This window comes from Propithecus coquereli, unplaced genomic scaffold (assembly GCF_000956105.1).
Source record: "Propithecus coquereli isolate 6110/MARCELLA unplaced genomic scaffold, Pcoq_1.0 Scaffold281, whole genome shotgun sequence".
NCBI classification, from domain to species: Eukaryota; Metazoa; Chordata; class Mammalia; order Primates; family Indriidae; genus Propithecus; species Propithecus coquereli.
Genome location: NW_012148408.1, coordinates 557,219 through 569,974, shown reverse-complemented (window position 1 = coordinate 569,974; position 12,756 = coordinate 557,219). Strand labels below are relative to the sequence as shown.

At 43.3% G+C, this 12,756-nt stretch overlaps 1 protein-coding gene across 1 annotated transcript in view; it reads right to left on the bottom strand.

Moving 5' to 3' along the window:
• FAM222B (family with sequence similarity 222, member B) overlaps window positions 1–12,756 on the bottom strand; it is a 59,366-nt gene that overhangs the window by 5,251 nt on the left and 41,359 nt on the right. Inside the window, exon 2 of the mRNA XM_012648240.1 lies at window positions 6,269–6,390. Within this exon, the coding sequence (XP_012503694.1) occupies window positions 6,269–6,350 (82 nt within the window). The 5' untranslated portion in view covers window positions 6,351–6,390. The remainder of the gene's footprint in view (window positions 1–6,268; window positions 6,391–12,756) is intronic.

The window sequence follows — 12,756 nt, the reverse complement described above, 5'->3', positions numbered from 1 at the left end:
TAGTAGTGAGTGGGTTAGAAGAAAATAGGTGCAGCTGTTTAGTGACACTGCTGGTTAGCTAGCAGCGACTGCTTAGAAACCGCTGCTCTTGGAAGCAGGAAAAGGAAGCTCAAGTCCAGGAAGGGCAGAGAGATCTGGTCCCATGCTCAAAAAGGCAGACCTGAGCAAAAAAGGTACACAGGGAAAGGAAAACGTCTGTGCTTTTGAGTGTTGGCACAATGCCTTACACCTAGTAGATATTCCAACATATTTAAGGCCTGCTTTATTTACTGAGTCTAGAATAGATGCTCATATATAAATTAAATGTTCACAAAATGGCTGATTTGGGGGAGGTCTTTTTTTTTTTTTTTTTTTTCTGAGACAGAGTCTCACTGTGTTGCCCAGGCTAGAGTGCCGTGGCGTCAGCCTAGCTCACAGCAACCTCAAACTCCTGGGCTCAAGCGATCCTACTGCCTCAGCCTCCCAAGTAGCTGGGACTACAGGCATGTGCCACCATGCCCGGCTAATTTTTTCTGTATATCTTTAGCTGTCCAATTAATTTCTTTCTATTTTTGGTAGAGACGGGGTCTCGCTCTTGCTCAGGCTGGTCTCGAACTCCTGAGCTCAAATGATCTGCCCGCCTCGGCCTCCCAGAGTGCTAGGATTACAGGCCTGAGCCACAGCGCCCGGCCTGGGGGAGGTCTTAGAAGGATGAAACGAGGATGAACAGGGCAGGGCAGGAAGAAAGGGGAGGCCAAAGAGCCCAGAAATCTTCTCCCACCCACTAGGTGGCACTACCTGTGATGAGCATCAAACTCTTAAGAGCAGTTTGAGTTCTGCTGTTTTTTATAAGCCACTGACCCTCGATGGGCTTCAATCATCATAAAGTGGGGCTATTTGCTGACCCTCCTTACATTCTCCTGGATAAAAACAAGTTAAAAAAAAAAAAAAAAGTCTGGGATCACTGAGAGATAGTCCCTAAACTCAAGGCACCAGAATTCCAACAGAAGCTGCCCTGGTCAGCCATTGTACTTAGGTGTCTGACTGGTCAAAATCATGTGACAATCCTAGCACAGCCTTAGCCAAGGCAAACGTGTAGTAAATTCTTGGTAAGAGCTGTGTGTATAGGTACTACGTGACTAAACAACTGGGACTCAGCTGAGTAATGGGAGTCAGAGGCTGCTGGAGTCTAATGAAGTTCTGCCTCTGGGTTTTCCTCTGCCCCACCTCCATGCTGGTGGGCTTCTCTCCTTGAAATGCAAGTAAGAGACAGTGGTATAGTAGTTTGTTGAATAAGAGTCCCTTTGTTCCAAGTCTGTACCAACTCTCAGGTTGATTTTTTCTAACAGAGGCAAGAGAGTACCTTGGCCTCATTCAAGAGTATGGAATGGCTGGCCGGGCGCGGTGGCTCAGGCCTATAATCCTAGCACGCTGGGAGGCCAAGGCGGGCGGATTGTTTGAGCTCAGGAGTTCGAAACCAGCCTGAGCAAGAGCAAGACCCTGTCTCTACTAAAAATAGAAAGAAATTAATCAGACAACTAAAAATATATAGAAAAAATTAGCTGGGCATGGTGGCGCATGCCTGTAGTCCCAGCTACTCGGGAGGCTGAGGCAGAAGGATTGCTTGAGCCTAGGAGTTTGAGGTTGCTGTGAGCTAGGCTGACGCCACGGCACTCACTCTAGCCCGGGCAACAAAAGGGAGACTCTGTCTCAAAAAAAAAAAAGAGTATGGAATGGGACACTTACCCACATTGTTCTCTTTGTCCTGCCTCCACTGATACTGACAAAGGTGAAGAGGGTAGTCAAATAAAGCAATCAGAATTAAAGTGCAATGAGGGTGGGGAGGGTGGCCACCAGACCTTCCTTATCCTTGTTAAGGAAGAATCCCAAGAATGAGATGAGTACAGTGTATTGAACAAAAAAGAGGCCCCACTCTGGGAATACAGCACCATTTACCACACAGATAAGACTTAAGCCCAACCCTTAAAAAGAAAAAAGAAAAAAACCACCACAGTAAAGTTTTCTCATCACAGCCCCCACACAGGCACCCTGGCCACCTTTCTTCTGTAACATATTCCCCCATGGTCAATACAGATACCACAGCTTTGTAAGCAACTTAATTAGATATCTTGTACCAATGGTGTCATTAATAGAGACATAAGCAGTGTAGAAAATAGGAGATCTGTAGCTAGAAAAAAGTCAGAGAGATCTGGATTCAAGTACTGGCTTCGTCATCTGCCTATTGAAAACCTCAGTCATGCCTCATTTATCAACAGGGATGAAGTCTGGTCTCCCACTTCACAGAATTACTAAGATCAAGAGATTCAATGAGCAGGAAAATGCTATGTGAATAGGAACCATCACTGTCGATGGTTATTACTCAAGGATAGCAGGTATGGCTAAGTCTGCCCATGGACAGGACAAAGCAAACTGACTAAGGAAGACCCAAATGCAGGACCCCATGGCCTTGAGCCTGAAAGTTGAATATGGCAGAAAACACTGTTGTTTATTCCAGGGACTGGAGGAAAAAAATTTCCCTGAATCCAGTCTTCCCCACAGAGACCTCTTCCAGTTTATCTTTTTATTTTGAAGGTCAGAATACTTGGGTGGCATATGAGCAGGTACCTGTATCTGTAGGTGGAGAGGCAAAGGCAGTATGTTTCAAACACATATGTCACAGTCTGACCTGAGTGTGAATCCTAGCCCAGTTGCTGAAAAGTCATGTGACAATGGCACGTGACAAATCCTTTGTGCCTCATCTTTAAAAGAAAGATAAGAGTTTCCCATATGGAATAATTGAGGAATGAATGAGAACATATTTGTGAAAACACTCAATATCATGCCTGGCACATGGTAAGCAACTCGACAAATGTCAGCTATTATTTCTTATATTTCTATTAGTTTATTCAGTCATTTGATCAATTCACCATTTCCAGGCCCCTCTACCAGGAGGCAGGTAAGCACATAAAGAAGCACTAAAAGAAGGTAATTTTGGCATGTGTCCTAGGACCCCAAGGCTCTGCCATGGAAATTGTTTTCTAAAAGGTTTGAGGACCAAGGACCTTTGATTATTTCAGCCATTCACACAGTAATATTTACTGAGCCATTACTATGTATCTGATCCTGAGGTGGTGAAGTGACAGCACAGAGGCTTGGGGTTAAGAAAGAAAAGATTTCAAAATCACATTTTCTGGGCATTGGGAGAAGATGGGTCAGTGGAAAAAAATCTACAAGTACAGAGTTTAAAAATGGCTGAGGACACTCAAAGCAAGTGACATCATAGAATATACATTTTAGAAAAGCTCCAGAAGGGCAACCACCTAACCCTAATTATGATCCTCTACCAAGTACAGGACTGAGATGTTCTTTAATCCAGCCTGCCCTATGGCAAATTACACATTTAGGACAGGAAACACATTACACTCCCCTACATACAAAGAAAAGGAAGAGAAGAGAGAAAAAGAGAAAGGATCAATCCTGTGATTCTGAACATGTGGCGCCTGAAGCCTAGGGAAAAGACGTTAGCCAGCTGACTCATACAGTGCTGGGCCAAGAAGCCACATATCCCATATCTCCTAACCCCTGGGTCTACCTCTCCTACCTCAAGCTGACTGTTACAATATAGAGCATATTAAACTACAAACACTTGTGACCCATACCACCCGACCAGATACCATGCTCTGTGTTTCTAGCAACTTATATTACAAAACCCTCCTGAGGATGGAGGACAGGCAAAGGCTTAATATCAGAGTTACAAAACTGTTTTTAAGGTCTTTATAGCTGACAGGCCTGAGCTCTGAGTAGCTGCTTGGCTGCTGGTTCCCAAAAGAGACAGCTTATGCTCTATCTCACCTTAAATGTTTTATGCTAACAGCTATAAGTCACACGACAGGATTTTTTTTCCTATACATTTTGGGGAAGAAGAAAGGAAAGCAGGTAAGTTTAAAAAAAAAAAAAAGACACTGTCAAAGGAACCGCTGAGCTAAAGCCAGCCCAGATATTTCAATTTTTTTTTTTTTTTTTGAGACAGAGTCTCACTCTGTTGCCCTGGCTAGAGTGAGTGCCATGGCGTCAGCCTAGCTCACAGCAACCTCAAACTCCTGGGCTCAAGCGATCCTACTGCCTCAGCCTCCGGTGTAGCTGGGACTACAGGCATGCGCCACCATGCCCGGCTAATTTTTTCTATATATTTTTAGTTGTCCAGATAATTTCTATTTTTAGTAGAGATGGGGTCTCACTCATGCTCGGGCTGGTCTCGAACTCCTGACCTTGAATGATTTTCCCACCTCGGCCTCCCAGAGTGCTAGGATTACAGGCGTGAGCCACCGCACCCGGTCAGGATATTTCAATTCTTAAATCCAGATTTGGGGACGGTAGTTGGCAGAGGCTATTTGGGGGCTGCTTTGGGGAGAAGGCAGTGGAGTTCTAAAGTCAGCACCAAAATAAAGCTGAAATTTGCCTTTCCTCCCAAATGGTTCTTCCCTTGATAACACCTCTTTGGGTAAAGCTGTCAGAGTATATTAAGGAACCTAAAAGAAAAAAAGTGAGCTTCTCTTTGTCATCTTATTACATGCCTCCAAGTATATTTTCTCTCCAGCTGCATCCCTGGAAGCCCAGAAATGGGCACAATGCCATTAGCATTGCTGATTTGGATGGCCAGAAAGAACACACAACTTCATCATCCAATCACCTTTTATCAAGAAAAAGGCTGGGCTGAGAAAGCTGGTATAACAGAGCTTGTCTATTATGTTAGGCAGCTATAAAAGAAAGATTGTCACCTTCAGCTTTGTTATTACACAGAGCTGGATTCATTGGCCAAATTCCAGAACTAGCCAGGCTGCGTTTTACACTCCCTCAAAGAAATGAAGTCAAGAGGCCAGACCATTATTAACTTCTGATGATATCTCATAGAGCACGGGTCACCAAACCACAGCCTGTACACCCAGTCTAGTTGCTGTGTGCTTTTGTAAAATGTTTTATTGAAACACAAACACACTCATTTATTTACATATTATCTATGGCTGCCTTTGCCCTAGAACAGCAGAGCTGAGTAGATACAACAGAGACCATATGGCCCACAAAACTAAAATTATTTGCTATCTGGCCAGTACAGAAAGGGTGTGTTAACCCCTGTCATAAAGAATTCAGGTAAAGTGCTGAAGCACCCTTTCCATTAAAGGGAAGCCTAGCTGCGCCTCATTAATTTCCCCTTTTTGCTCTGAAAGCAAGGTGTATTCCAAATTTAGAGCTGTTTTTATACTTTAAGATACTATACATGGTAATGTACCAGAAATAGAATGTTTTCTTTGCATATCATGTAGTACAGTGACAAAAGGTAGGAATCTGGGAAAATATGAAGTATGAAACCCCAATTCCAGCCAGTTAGATTCCTAATCTTAACAGACAGTTCTCAAAGGCTCAATCTTGTGGGAAGTATATTAGCAGGAAAATGCCCAGAAAGACTGAGAAAGTCAGCTCACCACCCCTTCTGAGGGCAAAAGCTCCTTTACTTGCTGTGAATCGAAGTCACACTGCCTCAGAAGGCAGACAGCAAAGCCAAAGGGAACTGTCTGTTTCCATGGTACAGTGTACTCAAGAGAGTTTGAAACAACAGAACACTGTAAATAGTTTATTTCAGAGACACAGTAAGTAATTTGGACTGTGAGTTTTCATTCAATTCCTCGTGGGGGTTCAAACTAAAACACTTTTTTTTTTTAAAGAGACAGGGTCTCCCTCTTTCACCCAGGCTAGAATGCAGTGGTGCAATTGTAGTTCACTGCAACCTCAAATTCCCGGCTCAAGCGATCTTCCTGCCTCAGTCTCCCAAAATGCTGGGATTACAGGTGTGAGCCATCATGCCCAGCCCTTGCAACACCTTTTTTGAGAGTGATGCACTACATATTCTGTAAAGCACCTTATAGCTTTGTTGCTCAACAGAAAGCTATCAGCAACAATTAAAATTAAGATAATATATACTGGGGAATTATAGTATTTAATCTCTCTGATCAGAAAAATGTCAAAATTCAAGGTCAACCGTACCCCAGATGTGCCTCTGGGATAGCCCAAATGTAGGGACAAAACAAAGAATCAGAAGGGTATATGCATACACAAAGAGTGCAATGCGAACCACCCGAAGAATGGACATATTTGAAACTCGGACTTAGGGAGGGAGGAGGGGGGCAAGGGCAACATACGTAACCTAAACATCTGTATCCCCATAATATGCTGAAATAAAAAAAAACAAAAAACAAAGAATCATACATCCTTCCCTGGGATCCCAACTACTTACATTTCTGAAGTCCAGTGTTCATCTGCGTGTGAGAAAGAAGCTGAAAGGACAGGTCACCTGGCCCTGGTAGACAGGCTAGCATGGCAGACCGACATCAACACAACATGGGGCAGTGGCTCACACTGTAATGAACAAAAAGCAAGGTCATGGAACACAAGGTAACTCATTCAAAGAAGAGAGCAGGGATATTGGATATGAGTAGCAGAGACCCAAGTTTAGATAGGTAAGCAATTTAATGAGCTGCATGTTGGTTGAAAATATATTTGCTCTTTATCTACAACAATTTGCTCCTAGCTATCACTATGGCTAAAATGATATTTCAGTCAGCACAGATATGTAGGTGAGAAAAATAAAAACTGGAAAATACTGGTTCACACAAAAAATCGGAAAATATAGGTACATTTGTAAGGCTGCAGTGTTCTTGAAGAGAGATGGCCCTCCCAAGGCTGGCTCAGTCCATTTACAGCCCTGGCTGGGGGGCCAGTCAGATGTTTTCAGAGGCAGCACAGCATATGATTTGCAAAGGCACGCAAAGTCTGACTCATGATCCGCTATCATGAACTCACTTTTAAAAGGAAGAAGGAGCAAAGCATAGAGGAGGCACAATTAACCACTGTTAAAGCAAATTCTGTTTGTACATTTCCGGGGATTCACCCTTCTTTCTGTCTAACATACAATTAGACCTGCCGGACCCAAAAAAGAAAAAACAAAACACATTGCACCAAGAGTAAAGCAAGTAAATAGCAGGATGTCAGCAGCCCTCTTTGCACAGGCCATCCTGACATTGTGTCAAGATGCCATGGGTTTCATTAGTGATGTTTACCAATAAGACATACACAGCCCAAGCAAGCAGACATTGATTTGGTCTTCTGTAGCAAAGGAAGTACTATCGACGATGCAACTTCCTTGTGTACCAGGAACAAGCTTTCCTCAAAGAAGCAGAATGAGGTAATAAAATACATGCACTTCCTTTCCCATATTGCAAAACCCAGAAATCAAGGTGGCAAATTATGGTTTTAGATCACAAAAAAAGGACTTGGGGGAAGCTCAATTGTTGAACAAAGACCACAAAAACCTCTTTATTTCCCTTAGAGGGCTCTCTCAGGTATGTGAAACTACCTTGTCCTGATGAGTATCAGAGAGCTCCAGCTTGCAAGACCAGGTAGCTGAAAAGATACTTTGTAAGAGAGGCTGCTCAAACTCTGTCTAAGATAGCAACTGAGGAAAGAACTGAAGATTGAATGCCTTAATGAGAACAGAGCTATCCAAGAGTTCTGGCACAGCTTCAGTGTTTTCAGGTCTCTGGTGGGTGGGATAACAGAATGAACAGTGTGCCAACCACAGTGCCTCAAGAAATAAAGTCTTCTGTTGAGGTCAAGTGACTGTGGTACTACTTACAACCCCTTCCCTTGTGAACGCTGATATCTACTTAATAACCTCTCCCTCTCTATTATGGTCCTAATATAGCTGAGGGCTAACACCAAAGAAAGGAAAGGAATTAACAAATATTGGGGGCTAATATTGTGAAATGGCCTTTTAAGGGTTTTTAATGATGTTTTCTCAAGTGGGTCTCCCAACCTTTCTTGGAGATAGGTAATAAATTTCACTCATCATCTCTAACCTGGATTACTACATTAGCCTTCTAAATGGTCTCTCTGTTCCACCCTCTCTCTTATCACCCAATCGAGTCTCCACACAGCAGCCAGAGTTACTGTTTTTAACTGGAAGTCATAGCAGTTCAAATATCTCCAATGACTTTCTATCTCACTTAGAATAAATACAAAATCCTAACATGGACCCCATGCTTTCCATGAACTGTTACTACTACCTCTCTGCCTCATCTTCTACCTATCCCGCCCCTCTTGCTGACTCTACTTCCAGCCACAGTGGTCTCCTTGCAGCTCCTTCTAAGAGCCAAATACTAGGCCAGGTGCAGTGGCTCACGCCTGTAATCCTAGCACTCTGGGAGGCCGAGGCAGGAGGATTGCTTGAGCTCAGGAATTCGAGACCAGCCTGAGCAAGAGTGAGACCCCGTCTCTACTAAAAATACAAAGATATTGGCCAAACAATTAAAAACAGAAAAAATTAGCCAGGCACGGTGGCGCGTACCTGTAGTCCCCGCTACCCAGGAGGCTGAGGCAGGAGGATCACTTGAGCCCAGGAGTCTGAGGTTGCTGTGAGCAAGGCTGACGCCACGGCACTCTAGCCCAGGCAAGAGAGTGAGACTCTGTCTCAAAAAAAAAAAAAAAAAAGAGCCAAACACACTCATAACCTCAGGGCCTACCTTACATTGCCTCTGCCTGGAACGTTTTGGCCCAGATGTCAGCCTGTCTTTCTAGCTCCCTCACTTCATTCAGATTTCTGCTTGAATATCACTTCCAATGGAGAGGGCTTCTTTGACCTTCCTATCTAAAGCAGCACCCTTACTTCCCTCACTTTTTACCACCACCATTACCACCTGTTTAGTCTCTCTCTCCCTACCCTACTACGATACAAACTCCCTGAGAACACACACTTGGTTCATTTTGTTCATTATTATATCTACAGAAGCATCTACTAACACTTAGGAGGCTCTCCAAAAACAACTGCTAATCATATAAATGGCAGATTGCTGTTAGTTTCTTGAGGTTTTTCATTTAATCCATATATGTCATTAATTTATTAATGATGGCAGAGCCCAGGATTGAAACCCAGATCTGACTTTCTCCAAAGCCTGTGCTCACTCTTCAATTCCAGGCTTGTTTCAATGTTGAACAATACATTCAGTAGGTTCTAAGGTCCACAATGGCTATGACTAAGAAGCAGTATAATTAAAAAATACATACACACACACACACACACACACACACACACACACATCTTTATACATGGAGAGGGTGCACTGATGCTCCCTAGCTAGTATCAGTTCCATCTTGGCCTTCTAAGGGAAAGACAGATAAAAGAAAAATGCTAAATCCAAGAGTAGACAGGATAGAGACAACCTTATAAAAGAACAAGAAAAGTCAGAACACTGAGTAAGAAAGACAGTGCTTTCTTGGACTCCACAGTCTGCCTCAGTCCCATACTGCAGACTCCATGGAGTACTACTTTTTATGATTTTAGAGCAGATACACATCTACAGGATTAACTGAGGATGGAAAGTAGAGCATGATTACAGTCCTGTTTTCACCTTTAAAATGTTTCTGTCAATGTTAAGTGAAAAAAGAACAAGATAGAAAACTATATATTTCATATTTTACAATTGTGGTCCCCAACCCCCAGGGGATACCAGTCTGTGGCCTGTTAGGAACCAGGCCACACAGCAGGAGGTGAGCGGCGGGGCTAGCAAAGCTTCATCTGTATTTACAGCTGGTCGCTGCCGCTCCCCACTGCTCACATCACTGCCTGAGCTTTGCCTCCTGTCAGATCAACAGCAGCATTAGATTCTCATGAGAGCACAAACCCTACTGTAAACTGTACAGAAGAGGAATCTAGGTTGCTCACTTTTTATGAGAATCTAATGCCTGATGATCTGAGGTGGAGCTGAGGTGGTGATGCTAGTGCTGGGGAGTGCCTGCAAATACAGATTATCATTAGCAGAGAGGTTTGACTGAAGAATAAATGTAATGTGCTTGAATCATCTCGAAACCATCCCCCCCACCCATGTCTGTGGAAAAATTATCTTCCATGAAACCAGTTGCTGGTGCCAATAAAGGTTGGGGACTGTTGTTTTACAACATATATAAAAAATAACAACACCCTTCTCCTTCCACCACCAGCTTAAAAAAGACCGGAAGGAAATATTCTAAAACACACAAAACATGAACAGTAGCTGCTACTATTTGGGGGCAATTTCTCTTCTTATACTTTTGCACTTATATTATTTCTGTATATAATTTTAAAATATGAGAAAAATTAACTGATAAACCAAAAATCTCAAACCTTAAGAAATGTTTACATATGGATAGCAGATACTCTGATAATGGGGATATGATGAACACATTCTCTCTCATACTCAGTTGTCTTGGAGATACTACTTTTTCCCTGTACTTCTGGGAAGGAAACAATCTTTAAATGATCACCACAATCTCTGATATACCTAATTAAATCCTGATGCCTGCAACCACGAGAGGAGCAGGGGAGGATAGGCACAACGGCACATGTCTATAGTCCCAGCTACTCAGGAGGCTGAGGCAGGAGGATCCCTTAAGCCCAGGAGTGCAAATCCAACCTGGGTAACATAGCAAGGCCCCTTAAAAAAACAAAATTTGTACCAAAGTTTTCAGAGAGAGAGAGATGAGTAGGGGGTGTGGATCCTAAGAGGTGACCTGAACCATACTGCCCCTCAAACTTCCCCTTTGGATTTCAATAGGAAGCACAGAAGAGAGAATTAAACCAGCTAAACTGAGGCAGAGACATTAATGGATTTACTGATAGTAAACAAAGGCGTAAAAACAAGAGGTGAATTCCACAAAGACTTCCAAAAGTCAACTTTTAGTATCAGTAAAATGATACCAGACCTTGGGATCCTCCATGATTATGTCCACAAGGAGAACTATCTTGCAAGCCTAGGAGTTTTGAGCTCTTACTGGCAACATCTGTGCTGCTTTAACTGATCAACACCTAAGTACACATTATAGGAATAACATTCATAGGGTGTCAGGCAGAGGGGAGGGGAGAGGAGGGGATGGGTATATACATACATAATAATGAGTGCGATGCGCACCATCTGGGGGATGGACACACTTGAAGCTCTGACTGGGGGGAGGGCAAGGGCAATACAGGTAACCTAAACATTTGTACCCCCATAATATGCTGAAATAAAAAAAAATAATATGCAAAAAAAAAAGAGTATAGCCCCTAATTTGCAACCACTGCTTTAAGAATTCTGGGATCCCAGGCCAGGCGCCATGGCTCACACCTATAAACCTAGCACTCCGGGATGCTGAGGCAGGAGGATTTTTTGAGCTCAGGAGTTTGAGACCAGCCTGAGCCCTGAGCAAGAGTGAGACCCAATCTCTACTAAAAATAGAAAAAGTTAGCTGAGCGTGGTGGCATGCGCCTATAGTCCCGGCTACTTGAGAGGCTGAAGTAATTGAGTCCAGAAATTTGAGGTTGCTGTGAGCTAGGCTGACACCACAGCATTCTAGCCCAGGCAACAGAGGGAGACTCTGTCTGGGGAAAAAAAAAAAAGAAAAGAAAAGAAAAGAAAAAGAAAAAAGAAGTCTGGGATCCATGTGTCATCCTTTCTAAAAGACTTTCTCCAGTACTAAGGAAGTCTAGAAGCCCCTTCAGTTTCACTGAAGTCGAGAATCAGATCCTGCCAGGGCAGGGAAGGTAGGAAATGGACTCAGACTGTGGCAAGGTCATGAGGGTTGTGATGAAATAGGAAGGAAGGAACTTTCCTCCACAACCCATTCTAGAAAGCAGAGATGTCAAGTATAAAGCACTCCTCTGGAAGCCTGACAGCTGAGTGCAAGCCTTTTATTTTAAAAACTTCAAACCACCCACACATTTTGATCACCATCTGGCTTTTTCTTAAATGTAAATTCTAATATAATTTTATAGCTGATATTTCCAGAAGCACAATTAGACCCAGAAATCAACACTAGCACTACCTTCTGAAAGTGTCTCAGAATTCAATTCTTGACTTCTGAACAGAATCAAGCAGCAACCTAAAGCAGGCCAAGTGAGCTACAGACATCACAGAGAAAGACAGATCTCCTTGGCAGAGCCTCTCTGCAAGCTCTCAGCCAGCTTTTCTACCACCAGCTGGTAAGCTAGGTCAGCTACCTACAGGGGGTGAGAGGCTACGGTAGCACAGTGTACACAGAACTTAAGGTTTTCAAGCTCTCCTGGGGTACCTGCACTAGTGCTAGCATTTCCCAGACTACTTCTAATTAAGGAACAAACCCTTTTCCAAAGTACCTTCATCTCTGCTCCCCACCCCACCCCAACCCCAGGCTTTTCTCTGTCAGAAGACTACCAGAGGTTTCATTAGAGTTATGATGTCACACTCTCTGCATTCCTGGGCGGCATCTGATAAAGGGCTATCTGCCTCAGAGTATGTCTGTGCCGATAGAAAAACCTCAGCTGTATTATACTGCTTGTTCCTACTTATGTGTAAGACCACTGAAGGGTAGGTAAAAACGGAAGAGGAAGACTCATCATATGTTTTTTGTGGGAAAAAGAGGGGGAGAGAAGATTAAGTACTGGCAAAGGAATTTTTCCCTGGGAATGGGGCATAAAGTGATCTTTAGAGAACCCACTTCCCAGCGTAGTTTCACCACCTACAATCTAGTGTCCTCTAGCACTTCTTCATTAGTTTTCTCCTGCTTTCCTTTCCCTGCCTTCAACCTCCACCTTCTAAAATAACACACACACACACACACACACACACACACACACACACGCAAACACCCCAGGTTGATGAGCCCAGCATCTCATGCATGCTGTGGCTCAAAAATGACATTTATGGACTTAATTAAAAAGTGAAATTGGGGGAAGTG